Source organism: Danio rerio, chromosome 4, assembly GCF_049306965.1.
Source record: "Danio rerio strain Tuebingen ecotype United States chromosome 4, GRCz12tu, whole genome shotgun sequence".
NCBI lineage: Eukaryota > Metazoa > Chordata > Actinopteri > Cypriniformes > Danionidae > Danio > Danio rerio.
Window position 1 is genome coordinate 17,841,488 of NC_133179.1, and position 17,999 is coordinate 17,859,486.

At 36.5% G+C, this 17,999-nt stretch overlaps 1 protein-coding gene across 18 annotated transcripts in view; it reads right to left on the reverse strand.

Moving 5' to 3' along the window:
- Positions 1–320: 320 nt before the first annotated feature.
- lrmp (lymphoid-restricted membrane protein) overlaps positions 321–17,999 on the reverse strand; it is a 29,262-nt gene continuing 11,583 nt past the window's right edge. For 3 of the 18 annotated variants that reach the window (XM_009300316.5, XM_073946491.1, XM_073946492.1), the window contains exons 14-38: positions 17,757–17,850; positions 16,952–17,089; positions 16,563–16,664; positions 15,933–16,084; positions 14,356–14,467; positions 13,587–13,905; positions 12,589–12,641; positions 11,252–11,327; positions 10,919–11,063; positions 10,400–10,478; positions 7,718–7,764; positions 7,504–7,586; positions 6,144–6,346; positions 5,371–5,449; positions 5,221–5,278; positions 5,075–5,102; positions 4,629–4,769; positions 4,330–4,464; positions 4,094–4,241; positions 3,972–4,015; positions 3,814–3,882; positions 3,672–3,724; positions 3,291–3,377; positions 3,003–3,125; positions 321–1,183 (exon numbers count right to left, since the gene is read on the reverse strand). In XM_009300316.5, the coding sequence (XP_009298591.1) occupies positions 925–1,183; positions 3,003–3,125; positions 3,291–3,377; positions 3,672–3,724; positions 3,814–3,882; positions 3,972–4,015; positions 4,094–4,241; positions 4,330–4,464; positions 4,629–4,769; positions 5,075–5,102; positions 5,221–5,278; positions 5,371–5,449; positions 6,144–6,346; positions 7,504–7,586; positions 7,718–7,764; positions 10,400–10,478; positions 10,919–11,063; positions 11,252–11,327; positions 12,589–12,641; positions 13,587–13,905; positions 14,356–14,467; positions 15,933–16,084; positions 16,563–16,664; positions 16,952–17,089; positions 17,757–17,850 (2,827 nt within the window). In that variant the 3' untranslated portion in view covers positions 321–924. Of the gene's footprint in view, positions 1,184–3,002; positions 3,126–3,290; positions 3,378–3,671; positions 3,725–3,813; positions 3,883–3,971; positions 4,016–4,093; positions 4,242–4,329; positions 4,465–4,628; positions 4,770–5,074; positions 5,103–5,220; positions 5,279–5,370; positions 5,450–6,143; positions 6,347–7,503; positions 7,587–7,717; positions 7,765–10,399; positions 10,479–10,918; positions 11,064–11,239; positions 11,328–12,588; positions 12,642–13,586; positions 13,906–14,355; positions 14,468–15,932; positions 16,085–16,562; positions 16,665–16,951; positions 17,090–17,756; positions 17,851–17,999 lie in introns of all 18 variants that reach the window. The other 15 variants (XM_005164777.6, XM_021475075.2, XM_073946490.1 and 12 more) reach the window with 5 other exon arrangements.

The following is a 17,999-nucleotide window of genomic DNA, read 5'->3' on the forward strand; positions in this document are numbered from 1 at the left end:
CAAACACTAAATGGAGTAAAATATTGACAGTATGGAGTCATTTCTTTGAAACATTTTATTACATTTTAGTGTTGTTGTTTTTTAAATAAAACTAATCCTGTTCGATTCAAATGTAATTTTTTCTATGCTATTCATATAAATAAGTAATATTGAGTCAATTAAATGGAGCAATTATGTTACTTTTCAGACATTAGAGAAGTAATTAAGTGCTATTTCATTCATGTATTAGTCATTAAATCTATTTTTGAAGTAACTTGCCCAATACTGCTCATGAGTCATGGTTCATTTAGCTAGTTTTCCTGCAGTGAAAAGGGAGATGATTTGGATCAGTTTCTTTATTGTGCAAAGTTTCTTTCCCCCCTCTTTGGAACATACAGACATGTATGAACTTTTAACAGTGAACATCAAACCAACAATTTCATGAGGATTAAAAAAAGTGTTCGTAACAATTAATAATAATCAGAAAAAAATCTACTGCATAAAACTGTAAAACAATAAATTAACAAAAAAAGCAAAAAATATATTTTTTAAAATCTCTCAATCTCAATACTCGTTCAAACAACTCATAAAAATACACTGATCTATTTCAAAGGTTTTAAAAACGGCAGCCTTTTCAGACAACCGACACATTTTTGCAGTTGGCTCATCCACTCCATCCTAAGCATCCACTGTGTGAGTGTCTCATGCGATGCCTCTAACATACGTGGCCAACACATCAGTTTGTGTACACAGCATCCAAGCAGTCTGAAGTTTTCAGCAAATCTCTCTTGACACGCCCACATTTCTCTTTACCTTCAGCAAGAAATGGTCACAAAGAGTTTCTGTTTGATGGACAGGCAGCAGTGTTGCATTACAGCTCTTGCAGCCGTAGGAGTTTTTCTCAATGTCAATACTGGCTACTGCAGCCTTGCCGACCCCCTGGTGTCACACAGGGGGCTGGCCGTTATGCCTCAGCCCAGTATAGGGCCACAGAAGCTGCTGGATGGTCATCCAGGAGTCCCCGGTGCCCACAGGTGCTGCATCTACTGCAGGCTGTAACATCAGACTCGCCAGCAGAGCCAGTAGAACAGCTAGAACTACAAATAAGGCCACCCAAATCCAAATCCCCCTGGCACCTCTGGACACTGCAGGCCTCCCCTCCATCAGGCTGGGTGGAGCGTTATCTGTTGGGCTGGGGGTGGGACTAGGATGAAGAGTAAAATAAAAGTTTTAAGAAGTACGTACAAGAGCATACCTACAGTAGCAGAAAGCAATGTGAATTTTGTTATGCTAAAACAGAAAAGAGCTGCAGAAAAAGTGTATATCTTTAGGCCAGAACGTACTCTACAAGCAGGCGAACACAAACACTTGGCAATAAACACAGCAACTGTGTGATCTCACTGTCAATACTTCATGTGCATTCTCTAGGAATCAATAAGACATGAAATTAGACTTGCTTGGCTAGAAGCATTCGCCACATAACTTGTATAGAGGATGTTCTGGCTTTATTTCCATTAGAAAATATACAAAGTAGTTCATAAACAACAACAAAGGATTACAAAAGTTTGAATAGGTGAGATGGCTGAGGCGACCTGAAGAGAAAATGCTGAACATTCAGAGGAATGTGAGAAATGACAGCTGCTGCTGAAAGCAATGTTTGACAAGTAAAAGATAAACATGACACATGTGAATGTTCATATATAGTTCTGGACTGATAGACCTACAAGTAGGGCCAGATAGAATCTGCGGAAATTTTTTGTTTTTTTTTTTGCAATTTTTTGCATAGAATTTTGTAAAAAAAAATAAAATAAATTATGTATGTATATATATATATATATATATATGTGTATATATATATATATATATATATATATATATATATATATATATATATATATATATATATATATATATATATATATATATATATATATAAATTTAAACAAATAAAAATCACCAGATTTATGGGGAATGATTTAGGGGTATCATAAATAAAATATAAAATAAAAAAATACATTTATTTAATGTTTACAATGCAAATCCAATTAGATCCACTAATTTGGTAAGAGTAGTTCTCTCATATAATTTCTCTACTAAAAGACATATGAAAATGATTTATACATAACAATATATTAGTGAACCTAATTTAAAAAGGGAATAAATATAAATGTACACACATTTAAGTAAATAAATGAACGATGGATTAAAATCTGGATTTCTGCATAGGCAGATTCTGTGTGGGCCTACAGATATGTAAATATATATAGGTCAAACTGCGGTCAATTTTGAGGTCATCTAATAAAGTTTGTTTAAAAATATACAGGCTTTTTCTTTACTTTCATGCTTAAATGTGTCAATTCTGTAATCTTGTGGAATGAGTTTTATTGCCATTTTATTACCTTTCATTTATATTAATAAATACACTAGGGGGTCACCACAGCGGAATGAACCACCAACTTTTTGTAAAATATTACTACAACTAAATAACTTACTAAAATTTAATTTAACTAATTTATTTTACTAAATTCCCTTCATTTTCATTGAAAGTAAAAAAAAAAAATAAATAAAAAATAAAAACAGCATGTTGATGAAAGCTTTATGATCCCAAGCGTTTGAATAGTAGTGTACAGTTTCTTCATCTTGCTCTATGCTTAAGTTATCGGTCTACCACTTGTCCAGCTATTGGGAAAATATTCCAGTCCAGACTATGTGAGTACACTGTGGGATCAGTGTGCATTGACAACAGTCCACCAATATAGAAAAAAAAGACTTAAGCATTTTTCTCTGAAACCACAGATAGGCTGCTTGGATTAGGCATTGCAGACGATTATAGCAGAAAACATGTAGTGGTAGTTTCATTTTGTGTTGAAGAGGAATCAGTGTCCATTCAAAACAAAACGATTTCCACAGCTTAACTGTAAGAGCAAAAGACTGCAAAATTATTCACAGGAAACCCTTGATTTGTTGAAGAAAAAGCCTGAATGCTGAAGCAGAGAAACAACGGAGGCGGTAGGTACACTAACATCTTAGCTGGCATTATGAAGGAGGTGATTTTGATGCCTAATTCTGTTAAGCTCGTCCTTCTGTCCGACGCTGGCTCTTCTTTGCGCTCTTCCTCCGAGTGGGATTCTGTGTCATATCCATACCTGTGCAAAGTTTACACTGCACTGAGTGCCCACCATCTTGGCTCAAAGCCTCCATTGTTGCTCTACATGACTTGACCTTTCCGTGGCACACTGGATTTATGGTTTTGACATGAAATGAATGCGAAAGACGGAAGGTACACAACAGTTCTTCACGCGTGACCTTACCTATTCATCAGAGTGGGCTCATCAATGTCGGCCCAAGTACCAGAGCTAACAAAGCGCTTTAGCGGTGGCCTCTTGGCTGCCATGTTCCTGTAAAGCGGTCGACACACAACCATGACATCCTCTCTCGCAGCGCAAAAACATGCACAGGGTTATAAAAACAATCAGCACGCAACTCCAGCAGAGATCAAGGGTCCAATTTCCATAGAGCTACTGATAAGTGTAGAATTTGAATGTACTTTAAGTACTTTTAATAAAAGTGTCAGCCAATGAATGCTTTTTGTTTCTGGGTAAACACCAATTTGGAAAATAAATAGAGAAAGACAGGGACTCCTGTGTTTTTTTTTTTTATACGCCATGACAAAATAAAATTCACACACTTACCATGGTGACCTTCGAGAGAGTCTCTCCACCTCAGTCTCTGCCATGTCTTTGGGCTGTGAATTAGAAACAACCGTTTTTTTTTTAGATATTCCACTTCATGTCTACCAAAACCATCTATATTACAAGATTATAAACTCCTCACCATATCAAAATGGGTCTGTCCTCCAATACTGCGGGGAATGGTGGCTATACTAATACGTCGGCTAGTGGTCTTTGTACAGAACAAATAGAAATCAGTACAAATAAACATTAAAAGCGTATTTACAAGCTTAATGTGATGTGTTGTGCATCTTTACTCACTTTAAAAATGTTTGATGTTGTCTGTTTCTTGTTTCTAAAATCATCTGCAAGCACAAAATAACGACGATGTGATTAAGACGCAAGCTAAACTGGTATCATTTTTGTTTATGGTTATGACATACCCCTCTCACTGTGTGACCCAAAGGACCTCTCATTCGGCGTGAGGTTCTCCCGGAGCTCCAGCAGCTCTGCATGTTCCTTAGTGTACATCCTCCTCAAGTTCTCCACATGCTGAATCATCACCTCCACCGTTTTGCCCACTCTGGTCTCCTACACATGCAAGGAAGTTGAAAAGTAAACAAGCTTCTTGGCTATGCCAGGATTTAGTGAGCAATTTCAGCACTCTGAGTAAACAAACCTGATGAATGGCCCCGAGCATCTCTGAACGGCTGGACACTCTGGTCATGGACTGGACAAGGATCTCCAAGTTCTTCTGCACGCGATGGATGATCTCCATAGACTGGTTATCCTCCTCACACCGTGGGATTAGAGCCTATATAACAAAACAGTGCAGTCTGTTCACACTACTCATCCAAATAGAGGAATTCAGGACACTTCTTTTAGGGGAATATTATAAGAATTTCATGTCCTGAGCAGTGTATACATGCATTTTTTACTTTTTTTGTAACTCCAAAGAGTGCAAAAATTGACACAGACCTGCAGTAGTGCTTTACAACTGATCACTTCCTTGCGGACGTTCTCCTCAGCCAGGTCCCGTGAGCGTTCCTCCAGGCGTAGCCTCTTCTCCAGGGTAAACATGTCACATTTGAAGCCCAGAGATAACCGGTGGAACTCCGCCTGCAGGATAACACACTATAAACATTCTAGAAACATTCATTTCACACACTGAGAAATCTGATATACTAGTATGCTCATTCAGTAGTGTGGAATGTAGTCCTTTATTCAGATCTCTTTGAAATTTCTCCACAATTATGCTGCTACTTCATTTGAAGGAATTAGTTAATAATTTCCTTTTTTTTTTTCTTTTTTTTTTTTTTTAAATGTGCTTATTATGAATTTTTAACTACTTCAATACAATTTTGATTGTTATTTTCCTATATATGTAGATTCATCTTTTCACTGAATGAAAAAAACAACTTTACCTCAATCTCTTTGTCACTTGGCGACAGGCTGCAGATGAAATTTCAGATTAAAAAGAAACATGAATATGTCAAGCGAGTCATGTGAAGACATGTTGGAATCAGATTAAAATGTATGGATATCAATTCAGTACACAAGCCATAATAACCTGTTCTTGTCATCTTTGGTAGAATCACTGGCATTTTCAGAGCTGACAGATGTGTCACCTGAGGATAGGAGATTGATATCAAGGCAACATCTTTAAAAAAAAAAAAAAGGAGATGAGAAAAAAATGCAGGCATGGGGACTATTTATCTACCTTCTTTTTCTGTGACCACCGTAGGCTCACCGTCCTCTTGAGCTTTTTGTTCCTCGATGACTTCCATGCTGCTCATTTCCTGTAAAAAGATCATTTGACTTTAAACATCCAACACATTTATAATAGAAGTTTTTGTACTGGGCATTAGAAGCTATGCTATCAATGTTGATTATTAAGATCACAATTTATCATTAAATATTGAATTTATCAAAGGTTATATGAAATAACCAATGTCAAGCAAGCAAAACATGCAGAAACTGTCCATGTGTATTGGTGCAGAATGAGAGACACAAGTGTTTGTTTAGCACATTGACCACATGGTGCTAGTTTCAGTTTCTCTTTAGATAAATTAATTTAGGCTTGACATTTACATGTCGTTTATAGTGACTGGCACAATAATAGATTTACACCTATACTTTTCATTCCTTTTTCTATATTTATTGTTAAAAGATATGTTATGGGGAAACTAAAACAGATGATATTTAATTTGATTTACTTTTAGTTACTGATTGCGTATCATACATTATTACTGAATATATAATAATAATATAATATAATAATTATAATACATAACTTACTGTACACACTTAAGTAGCTTTATTTGTATCTTTTCTTTCAAGGATGCAATTTTGAAAATAAAGTAGAAATATTTTTTCATTAAATTAAAATTCAAGAACTTCACGAAAGCATCTAGCACAACAGGTTGGACTGGACTCTCCTGGCTTTTCAATATATACTTTTAGCTCATTTATGCTGGCAAGAGGGTCTCTTACCTTCTTGAGCTTGTTCCTTGAGGCCAGGGGGTCTTTCTTCGGGCTTTGTGTAGCAGGAACAGTTGGAATGTTATCCTCGCTGGCAGCAGGGTCAAAGGTCATGTCTTTCACTTTTTCAGAAGGATCCTTCAGTGAGTCAGCTGATCCAGTTGAGTTTGAATCAGATGTGACCACTGTCTTTTTACTGCCGGTCTTGTGTTTGTCTTAAAAGGGTATAAAGAAAGGAGAAGAGACACTTTTGAGGCAAAATAGCTTTGTTCTGAAACCTAGTGAGCTGCTAAGCAGATAAGGTGAGAGACTGATGTCATAGACCCAATACCATACTAATAATAATAAGTTTGTACTATTTGTATGCTACAATATTTTATTCTTGGATTATTGCAGTTTTCTTAACACCAAACTCCACTGCGATCAATTGTGAGAGTCAGGTTTCATGTGACACCAAAAATTGCAACCTAAACAGAGTTAGACTCTGAGTTACCAGTTTAGTTAGTTCACTCCTTATGTAGGCAGTTTGCAGCTGGTATTTTTCATAATTATAATATTTATTAATATGTGAATTCACATGCTTTAATGCTCTGTTTCCATTTTAATTTAAAAGGTTTACATACATGTCATCTTTGTCAACATATTCATGGTATTTTTATTGTTTATTTTGTATTGTTCATTGTTGTAAAGTTTTACTCTTTATTCACAATTTTATAGTTCTTTGCCTTGTAGCGCTTAGAGTTTGAAAAAAGCACATTACAAATAAAATTCATTATTATTATTAGTAGTAGTAGTAGTAGAGATTTTTGCATCTTTAGTAGGTTTTCTTTTACATGTTTAGTTCTAGCACTTCAACTAAAAGTTATTTTATTTTAGCTGCTTTAGGCAACACTTCTCAATTTAATTCAGCTTGTCATATTACACATTTTATTTTAGCTAAAAATAACACTGCAGCTCACTAGTGCTCAAATTATAACAAAATTTAGCAGGCATGGAGATTCAATTATAAAGCTAAATATAAATCTATTAAATGTAATTGATGGAATGCAGGCTTCAAGTATTTGTCTAATAAATAAACACTGATTTAATCATTCTTCTGTAAATATATTCAAAGCATCAGTCAACAATGAAAACAAATGGCTTTATCTTTGTGCCATCACTTGCCAACTCATTTTAAAAATCAAAATAATTGTTTATTTATATTGTCTATTACATTATACAGCAGAAGTAATCTCTAAATTGCACCGCATTTGTATCATAAACGGGTATGAAACCATCTTTTTTGTTCCAGATTGTTCCTGAAATACAAACACACTCTAAAAGCCTTTTCAAAATGTCAGAAAGCGACTTCCTCAGGTGTATTTCCTCCTACCTGGTGAGTTCACCCCAGCTGACGTCACCTCCACTGCTTCTGGCATGGCCTCCTCTTCCTCTGCTACAGGCAACAAGAGACTCCTACACAAATAAATACCCGCAATTAAATGACAACTTTTTTTATGCTTGACAAAACAACACTAAGAATCAGTACATCAACCAATGCAATTCAAATGTAAAATACAAATCAATTAAAAAAGAAAAATACTCACTTGTCAGATTTTGCGGATACTTTAGAAAGCTGTCCCTCGCCCAGTCTCTATAGATGACAACAGTATGGCATTATGACCCAGTGACACACTCTGAGCACCAACACATACAGACAGTAGATTTCACAAATGCATATGCAAATAAGCAAAGCACACACACAGCTCCATACCTGTCTTACGACATGGCAGATGAAATATAAGAGCTACTCTCTGCTTTACAGAGAGAGAGAAGTGCTAGATACTTACATAATGTGTGTGAGAGCTCTACAGCTGGCAGAGGGAGAGAGAGGATGGTAAAGACAGAGAAAGAGAGAGAGAGGGAGTGACAGAAAGAGAGGGGGACGGAGGGAGGGAGGAGGAGAGCACTTGTACTGGCAGAGTTCATTCAAGTGGGAGTGAAAAAGTGCTATACTTGTTCCAAACATACTGATGAAAAAAACACACACACACACAGCCTGAGCAGAATATTTGATCATCAAGTTCATAAAACTGAAGCAAAATAACAATTAAAGAAGCAACAAACAACACCAGATCTGTTCCGATTGAGTCACAGTCAGCAGGGAAGAAACAAATGTGTGAATAATTGGTTGGTTGCACTTTGCAAAGTTGGTTTGGTAAAGTAAATAGGCTTATGAAAATCTTCCCATATTTTCTGTTGACGTCAAAGGGGTGTCCAATCTGTCGTTTGGTAAAATGGACAGCTAAATAAGGCAGATCAAACCATGGATGGCACTAGGCATGGGCCAGTATATGATTCTGGCGGTATTATCCCCTTGGTTAAATATATCATGGTTTCTCGGTGTTGCGATCGCTGCTCTAAAATATATTCTTTTTTTTTTTTTAATGTCTAAGTAAAAACAAAAATATTTTCCTTTTGAACACAATATATTTTATTCTGAGAAATATTTATAATATTTTGTAACATCAAACATGTCAGGCTGAAAAATTCAAATCAATCTGCACACTGACTTCTTTACAATAAAAAAAAAAATATTTTTGGATATCTTTTCTGCTGGAGATACTGTAGTATCAAAAAAATAAACAAAAGAAAAGTGCATAAAAAAGTCTTACGCACACCTGGTATAGCAGTAAATTTTGGCAGTTTTAAAACCTTGACTTTTCCAAACCGCTGTATACCTCGAAAACGGTTATCGTCCTATGCCTAGTTTTTAACACTAAAGTACTAAGAGTACAAAAGCAAACTTAGTTAAGCACAACTTTTATAAACAACTTTTAATTTTTTTTAAGAATTTTAAAAGCAATTGTCTGTAGACACTTACCAAGAAAAATACTGTTAACATTTATTTAATATTACTTAATATTTAAAATCACTGATTTCTGCTTGAATATATTTCTGTGTTGGTAAATTATTTTTAATTAATCTGATTTATTTATTTTAGTCTTCAATGCGAAATGATTCTTTAGAGACTGTTATGGTGCTTTATTTGGTCGAGATAAATTTCTAATCAAAGTTAAAATAATTTTAATAATTTTTTTTTTTTATAAGTATAAAACAGAATATATATATAACAGAGTATAAATAAGTACACCCCTTATAAATCCATCTTTTAAATTCATATTTTTACTAGGAAGCTATACAATATTATATTTGTGCATATACATTAGATTAATCAGTACTGAAACCAACTCTGGAGCTTATCTAACAAAATAAATTAAGATAACATTCCAAAAACTAGTACACCCAAATTTCTATAAAGAAATATTAAATGCAGATTTTAAAAAGAGGAAAAATCAGGAAAAGCAATAAAGCATTTTTTAAACAATTTAGATGCTAATTTGTAGTTTGTAATTTATTTTGGCAATTTTTTTGCATGAATTAAACTGTATTATCTTTAAATTTCTAAATATGTTTAGTGACTAAAAATGTAATTTTAATAAATCTGTTTAAATGCACCAAAATACATTGCCCATATTCCCTGAGAAATGGATAAAAATATTCATTTTTAAAATGAGTTGTACTCAATTAGACTGAGCACTGTATGTCTAATAATATAATATAGTACATATTCATAGACGTATAGCACTGCCTACTCTTTATGAAGTGGAATGCAGAAAAGCCATCAGATGAAGTACAGTTTGTTTTGGTTGCACGCCTAGTGCACCTGAACATCTCACATCTTATCATTAACTAACAACATACACAAGTCAACAATGAGGCAATTAACAAAGTGCATATGCCCGTGGAAAACATTGGCTTTGCAGATTATTAAAAATAGTTTGTATCTGATCCTGGACAAGCAAGTGTGAAATTACACTAACAAAACCATGTTGTCAGATGCCAGGTGCTTATATAAATTTGCAAAGCAGCTCACGCAAAGCAATTCTAAATACAGAAAGCCGAAGCGCATCACATCGATTAGAGGGTGGGGGCACGTCCTCTCTCATGAGAAGTCATTCCTGCTTACCGAAATCCCGAACCCTCTCAAATCAACCCCCTGCAGGCTTTTCCTTTAGATCACGGCAGAAATGATAGCTTACTCTCTTACTACAAAGGACCACCAGACAGGAAGTTTTTTTTTTTTTTTTTTTAACACAGGAACATGACAAAAGAGAAAAGCAAACTAGAAAGAAACAGAAAAACAAAAGGGGAAGTGGAAGAAAGAGCTAGCGGTGCTACAGATGCAACAAGCTTCCCCTTGGTTTCATCAGCTTCCTCAAACTGACCTGCAAGTCACTCATGTCGGCTCCGGTGGTCAAACGCTCTTCCTCGGGTTCTCCGTTTGTGCCCACAAGCTGCTCGGTCCTGACCCGGGAGGAAAGAGAAAGTTCGTCACTAAATTGCTGTACTGTATTCCTGAACTTTTAGGACTCAACTGCTGTCAGTAACTGTAATATTGTTCTGTGAGATCCAGTATAGCATTGCAAGGGGCGTTTGTCCGAGTCTGGCCAAACAGGTGCATGGTGAGCAGCATGCAAAGCAAGGCTCTGTCAGTAGTAATAACTCCTTAGCAGGTCTACACAAAACAGCCCAACACACAGGAAGAGGACACACATTTGACTAGCAAATTTGATCTTTGGGTATGTGGGGAAGCATTTCGAACGAAAGTAGACCATCATTTTTTTGTTTTGGTGAATCATTAACTAGCACTTTATGGGAGCCAGAGAAAATCCACAAGCAAATGAAGATGTATGGAAATCTAATGTGCACACACATTAAAAAAAACACAGGGTGCTTTATCTCACCTTCCTGTAATGGAATTACCAACTTCAGGATGGCCTGTGGAGGGAGATACCAACTCACAGGTCATAAGGGAGGAAGGTTCAGTAGATAAAATGTGGTCTTTGACTGAGGTGACCTCAAGGTTGTCATAGGTCAAAGGCTGGTCACCTGTAGAAGGGGTTAGAAAGTGTGTTTGAATATGCACATGAAACAGAAAATGTTCCTAAAATGAGCATTTTGTCATGAAAAGGGTTTTATTTCTTTATTATATTTTTTAGTCTATATGTTACTAAATTGATAGAAAGCATTTAGCAGAGAAGGCTGGGTAGAGGAAGAGCTCTTACCAGCACACTCACAGTGGGTGTGAGGCAGAGGAGCAGCCTGCTCGTGGGCGTCCTCAGGCCCAGTGCATTCTGGGAGTCTGTCTTCCTCCTGTGGTGGCCAGAAAAAGATTGAGAAGGCCAGTGAAAATGAACCTCTACACTGCCAGAGAGAAAGACTCCCCAAAGACGAAGAGTTTAGATACTTCTAAATAATTATTCATACAAAAGTGTTTTCCCCCTATTTCTTTAATATACACAACTTTTTTTTATGTAAATCAATCAAAAAACAAACTATAAGCAAGATTAACGAATGATTCACATGATTTAGCATCCTTAGACTTACTTAAAAATAAATGAAAGACAGATTTAGATGAACCAATCTCAGATAAAATTTGGCACAAAATAATGCAAGGAACTTTCTTATCATCCATATGCCTCAGGCATGCTGTAATGCAATTCAAAATTGTTCATCAATTGCACTGGTCTAAAGTCAGACTCTCTAAGATCAATGCTGACATAGATCCCATATACAATCGGTGTAGGCAGGCTCCTGCTACTCTGCTGCACATATAGAATACATATTCTAGCCATACATATTCTGGCTAGAAGACATATCGAGATACTGTATTGTTTAAATGGAAAGACCTTATTTCACATACACATAAGCACTGGATAAGAGAAGTCATGTCTAATCTTAAGTTGGGGAAAATAAGCATACAGTACCTATCAGAGGGTCTGTTGAGACATTTTATAAGGTCTGGCAAATGGAATGGATGGAAATGGACGCACACAACATGGCAATATGTGATAAAAGTAACTAGTGTCATATTTTCATGTCATGTTTTTATCTTTTATTTTATCTATGGACATTTGATTATACATTGTTCTTGAAATAGTGTTCTGGGAAAGGGGTGCTGTTTTTTCCAAATAAAAAAAACTTGGGAAAAAAAAAATCATAGTTAAGACAATCAAGATGCAAATTGTGACAGCACAATTCAGGTGTGATGTGCAGTACTATCACAGTGTGTGTTTGCATGGGCTTTGGTTCTGACGGTCATGCAATTTTCAACAAGCAGTTAGGAACTACAATCCACAAGTAAAACTCCCATCATGCTGCAGGCAGTACATTTACCCAATGACCAATGGCAATGTGGCTTACCATGCTTAAAACGTGTTTTTAAATGTCATGGTAAGCCACTCTAATGTTGTATAATTTGAATTTAAAAGTATCAAACACTCTTTAATATCAGTATGTGTAAATGGTTGATCCAGTGTCACTGAATCATCAGAATGATGTACACACTAACAATAATTATTTCACTTGTTAGTTGATAGTTAATAAGAAATAAATAGAAGAAACCAATATATACCTTTAGAGACATGCAAGGCCTCTGCTCTCCTCCCTCACCTACAAATGGAGCTTCTGAAATAAAGAGAAAGAGACTCAAAAATAGTCTTAACATATTTTACTTGAATAGTGTTTCAAGAAAAACAGGTTACACCATTGGAATAAGGTGGACAAAAATAGATTATACTATTAATATTGGATTATAACTGTTATTTAAAAAAGTAAACTTGAAGTACATTATATGAACAGTACATTTTGATCATGTCATGGACAAAGTTGACTAAGAATTTTTTTTAATCTGACTATTTAGATACCGATGTTCAAATATGGGTAATGCTCACTCCGTAATTAATGCTTATATTTAAGCAGGCATTAAAGATATTAAAAGCACATCAATCTTTAAAAGAAAAGTGCAAAAACTTTCTATTTTCTCTTTGTCTCTGCAAAGAATTCTCTATTCTGATATACAATTTCTTTAAAGTTATCTTCACTTTTGGCTAAGTTTTATGAGTCTAACTGTCATGCCCAGTTACAGCATGATAAGACATTGGGGTTTATGAAGTGACATGCCTGTGTTGGTTAGTCAGCAGTCATGCAGTGGACGAGCAGTGAAGGGGACAAGGTCACAAGGTTTACTTTACATTACTGACCAAAGATGGCAGAAGAACGGGTGAAAGAAAAACCAAAAAAAGGCCTGGAGCTAGAGTGACCCTGCTTTTTTCAGTTTGTGTTTAAGCTTCAGGGATGACTGCCTGCCCCGTGTCACAAAGGATTAAAAAAAGGATTATACAGCCCCAGGAATCTGACACAGACTACTCGTCTAATAAGATTGACCATTTACACTAGACAGCTTTGAAGTCGCAAATGCCATCATACCTGTCCTGACATTCAAAACAATTCTGCTTTTAAGACTTTTCCTTCATTTCCATTTTGCAATTTCAGATTTTATCTTTGAAATTTTTGAACCAGGTTTGCAAACCGAATTCCACAATGGACTTACAATTACGATTCATTTCTCACCATTTGATTCTCTTTCAGATTTTTTATCAGGTAGACACATATGAGAGAGGGTGAAATCTCTTTGTGGCTCCTCGTTCTCCACTCCAGAATCATATGTAGCTTCACCTTCTCCTTCAGACTTTGCTGTGATCTTCTCTTTGTCACTCACAGTCTCTGTTGGTTCCTCCTCCTCCTGTTTCAGGGCCTGAAGTACCTCTTCATCACAACAGAGCTCCTCAAGCATCTGCTGGTCAGGTCCAAGCTCTTGTAGAGGAGGCGACTCGGACAACACATATTCCTCATCCCATTCAAGAGAGGGACCATCTAGCTCTTCCACAACCTGAAGATACACAACACCACCAGTCAATGATGTAAATGTTTCTTGTTGACTTCCAACCGATAGCTTTTGGAGTCATCATGCATTGCGGTATATTTAAACTGAAAAATTATTTTTTTAAAAGTGTATAAAACTCAGGACATGAGGCAAGATCTGAACATAAGAACATTGTGGGGTAGTCGGTCAGTGGCGTCTATTCTCTAGAGAAAAGTTCAAGATGAAGTCAAGTTTCGAACTGGCTCACAAACCACACTTGCCTCCTACACACACACAGCTCCAGGCATCTTGTAATGAGACTGTAAAAGTATCCATCTGTGATCTGCAGAAGCTCGCGAAAATCTTTATTTCTGTTTTGCCCAGGGCTGTTTCAAAAACCCGATGCGAGTTGTAAAGCCCACATATGTTGAAGCATGTGGAGGCAGTGAAAGCAAGCGTTCGATAAAAGCTCAGTACCTGCTGTAGGTGGTCCGGTGTTTGGCTGCTGGCCTCTCTGTTGTCCAGCGGAGTCTTCAGACGATCGACTTCCTCTCTCAACTGCTGCTTCTGATTCTCCTGCTCTTGTACCCTAAAAACGCAGCCCAAAAACAGACTTCATAAAACTTGAGCCTCTATCCAAACCACAAAAAGGAGGTAGCCATAAGAGTATATATTATTTTAGTTAATGAAAGGATTTGCAAGAAAAAAATGGCACTGTTTGTGAGGTCCATAAAAATGTTGTCATTTAAAAAACACTTGTGAGGATGTATGTGTTGAGCTGTGATGCAAAGTGAAAGCCGGACATACTATACCCAATCCGCAGGCCCAAGCAGTGTCCCATTGTTCCTTCGCCTACGTCTTAAAACACAGGTAAATCCCTCTTACCGCCCTGACTTCTTACAACAGCCCCTCTGCCTTTTTATCTACAGGACACTAAGTCTGCCTGCCTTAAAAAACCGTGTTATGTCAGATTAGAAACACCTCTTCACTGAACCAAAAACAGCTTGAGGGGGTCAGCTGGAACAGTACTTTGACAAAAGCTTTTTTTTGAACATGGACTTAATTGGTAATGCTTTGCCCAAAAATTCTTCCACTGAAATGTTTTTATTTTGAAATACCGTGGTGCATCCTGCATTAACATCACTGACATTTGCAATCTAAAGGCATTCTTTTACACACATTAACTGTAAACCAGGTTTTAAATGTAGTAAATATGTGTAACAGGTGTAAATGGGGTCTAAAATGTATTGAGTTTGTCCAGTTTGATCACCTTAAGAGGTAGTTGAAATGCCATTACAGGGTTTCTGCAGGTTTCTTAGGGTCAAATTTAAAACTTTTTAAGACCATTATGAATTAAACTTTAGAATTATACAAGGCTGTACATTAAGAATTTTTTTCCAATGAGCCGGTTACTTTTGCAAATTGTATTTGTATTAATGAATGATCATCTAAAGGAATGTGTTTTCTTTCTCTGATTAGGGAATATGATTTAGAGAATTAGCTTTAAAATGTTTAACAGCTGTTGTGAATTGTATCTCTGTGCAATAAAAAGTTGAGATGAATTATTGGTGATTGGGTGTCAACCCGACAGGGTAGCTTTACCTGGACATAGGAAAATTAAGAGCTGTTTAAAATGATTTAAGACCTAAAACCCAATAATTTATTGAATTTAGGACTTTTTCAGGGCTAAAATTTTGTTTTTGAAATTTAAGACATTAAGACCTCGCAGACACCCTGCATTATATCTGACTGCTTTCATTTGAGCAGACAAAAACAGACAACTTCTTAAATTTTGGTGAAAAAAAGGTCTACAAAAAAGTGTAATAACCAATACAGCACTGCTTATGTAGAAAATATTTTTAAACCATACAGTTTTCTATTCATTACTATAGTGAAACCTCTGTGGGAAAATATTTTGCTCTCACATAAAATTCCAGATTACTAGGATTTTTACTAAAATTGTTGAATAAACATAAAAATAAAACCATAATATTAGCAAACTAACATCAAAACATAGCTTATAAAATGTAATGCTACCTTCTTAGTCTACTCACTTTACAGACAGGTGCAGGATCTCGGTCCGAGAACGTCGCATGTTGCTAGCCATCTTCAGAAGTTCTCTCTCCAGAGAGTCCCTGTACTGGTCCAACTGCTCCAGACTGCGAATCCAGTCAGTCCTCCTCTGTTCAAGCTGCACCTCCAGACCCTACATGGAGTTCACAAGATCAAAAACTAGCTACAATAACAAAATAAAACACACAGTGTGCCAGTAAATAAACATTGAACAGCTAAATAAACAGCTTAATAAAAGCTAAACCTTACAGAAGATGATTCATCAAGACATCTTAAGGTGTGTCAGAATTACTTTGACCCGACATACTGGCCCTGTGCATGGTGGGAATTGGAGTGAGAGAAATATTGGCCTGCATTGTTGACAATCGGGGAAGACCGCACGTACTGGTACGGTCCACTGAATACCCACAATAAGAGGGACCAGATCCAGCAAAGTGGTTAATAACGCAATGTGGTTGATAAAAGATACAAGAAAATGAAGTTCTTATGTAATTTTCAAAATTATTTCTCTATAAAAAGATTTTCTAATGATTTATTTACATATCTACATACACATACAAAATGTTTCCTGCCTCTGTCAGACATGTCTTAAGCGAATAAAATCCTGTCACCTGCATCTTGAGGTCAGTGTTGGCCTCCTGAGTTTCACTGTTCTCTGTAAGGCTTCTGATTGCTGTGAGAAAGGTCAGGCCATCTTCTTTAAATTCCCTTTTCTGAAACGATTCATGTGTGACACACTGTGAACAGTCTACAACATTATGAATCACAAAAAAAGGTGTAGGTGAATTAAACACAATACTAAAGGTCTTTTTAAAGCAGACAATTTTACAGTATTCTGTTGGTGCAACAGCTTTGATGACTGCAGTTTTCAAATAATTTGTGAAACCTTTTACATTTGGAACAATTTAAATAAATGCCTATTTACTAATATAATAGTTGCCATCCTCGGTGTGAAGAGTGCTTAAGCTGTGCAAGTGTAATAGTTGGCTAGTTTAGTTACCAATCTGCTGATCAGAGATTTAAACTCCAGAGACAGCTGCTCTGGAGTAGGGCCTTGAAGAAGCAGAAGAACCTCACGATCTAGAGTCTCATCCAGAGACGATGCAAAACAGACAGAAGTGGACAGATGCTCCAAACCCTGCACAAATGCACACACACAATAATAATAATTCCTTACATTTATATAGCGCTTTTCTGTACACTCAAACCGCTTTACACATTTGGGGGAATCTCCTCATCCAGACCACACACCACACAGTAGCTAATTGATGGAGAGGACCAATTATGATATAGGGATGGTTAAGAGGCCACGTCGGACTAAGGCCAGTGGGCAAACTTGTCCAGGATGATGGGGTTAAACCACTACTCATTTCGAAGGACATCCTGGGATTTTTAATGATTAGGACCTTTGGACCTTGGTTTAACGTTTTATTCGAAAGAAAGACCAAAAGTCACACACACACAACGTGAACACATTCCTATTAATACATTTATTTTTAAAACTAATAGCACACATTTTTTATATGGCTTATATATTTTTAATTCTATTACTGTATTGTAGTTTTCAGCCATTACAATTGAAAAACAAATTGTGAAATAAAATGTCGACACACTCATTGTAAACCTGAAATCTGAAAGCAAAGTGAGGGTGTGGATTACTGAATGTGTTCCCTGGCAGTGGAGTGGGAGTGAGTGTGGGTGGACTAAGAACGGCACATGAGTGCTGGTGGGAGTGGAGAGAAAGAGACACTCCAAATCATGGACAGGACAAAGATAGACAAGGGAATTGCAAACACACTACAAACCTCCAGGGGATTCTGTGCCAGAGCCAGCTCAGTCTGAAGAGAGCCTGAACTCGTCTGATTCAGTCTGTAGGCCACAGAGAGAGAGAGACCCGGGCTGGAAACATATACACACACACACAGCTAGAGGAACATGTGACAGAATCGCTGATGTTTGTTTAGCTAAATAGCATGCAACCAATAAGGTCAAGTAATTTGCCAATACTTTTATTGCTATGAGAGATTTAAATTGCCATGCAATTCTTA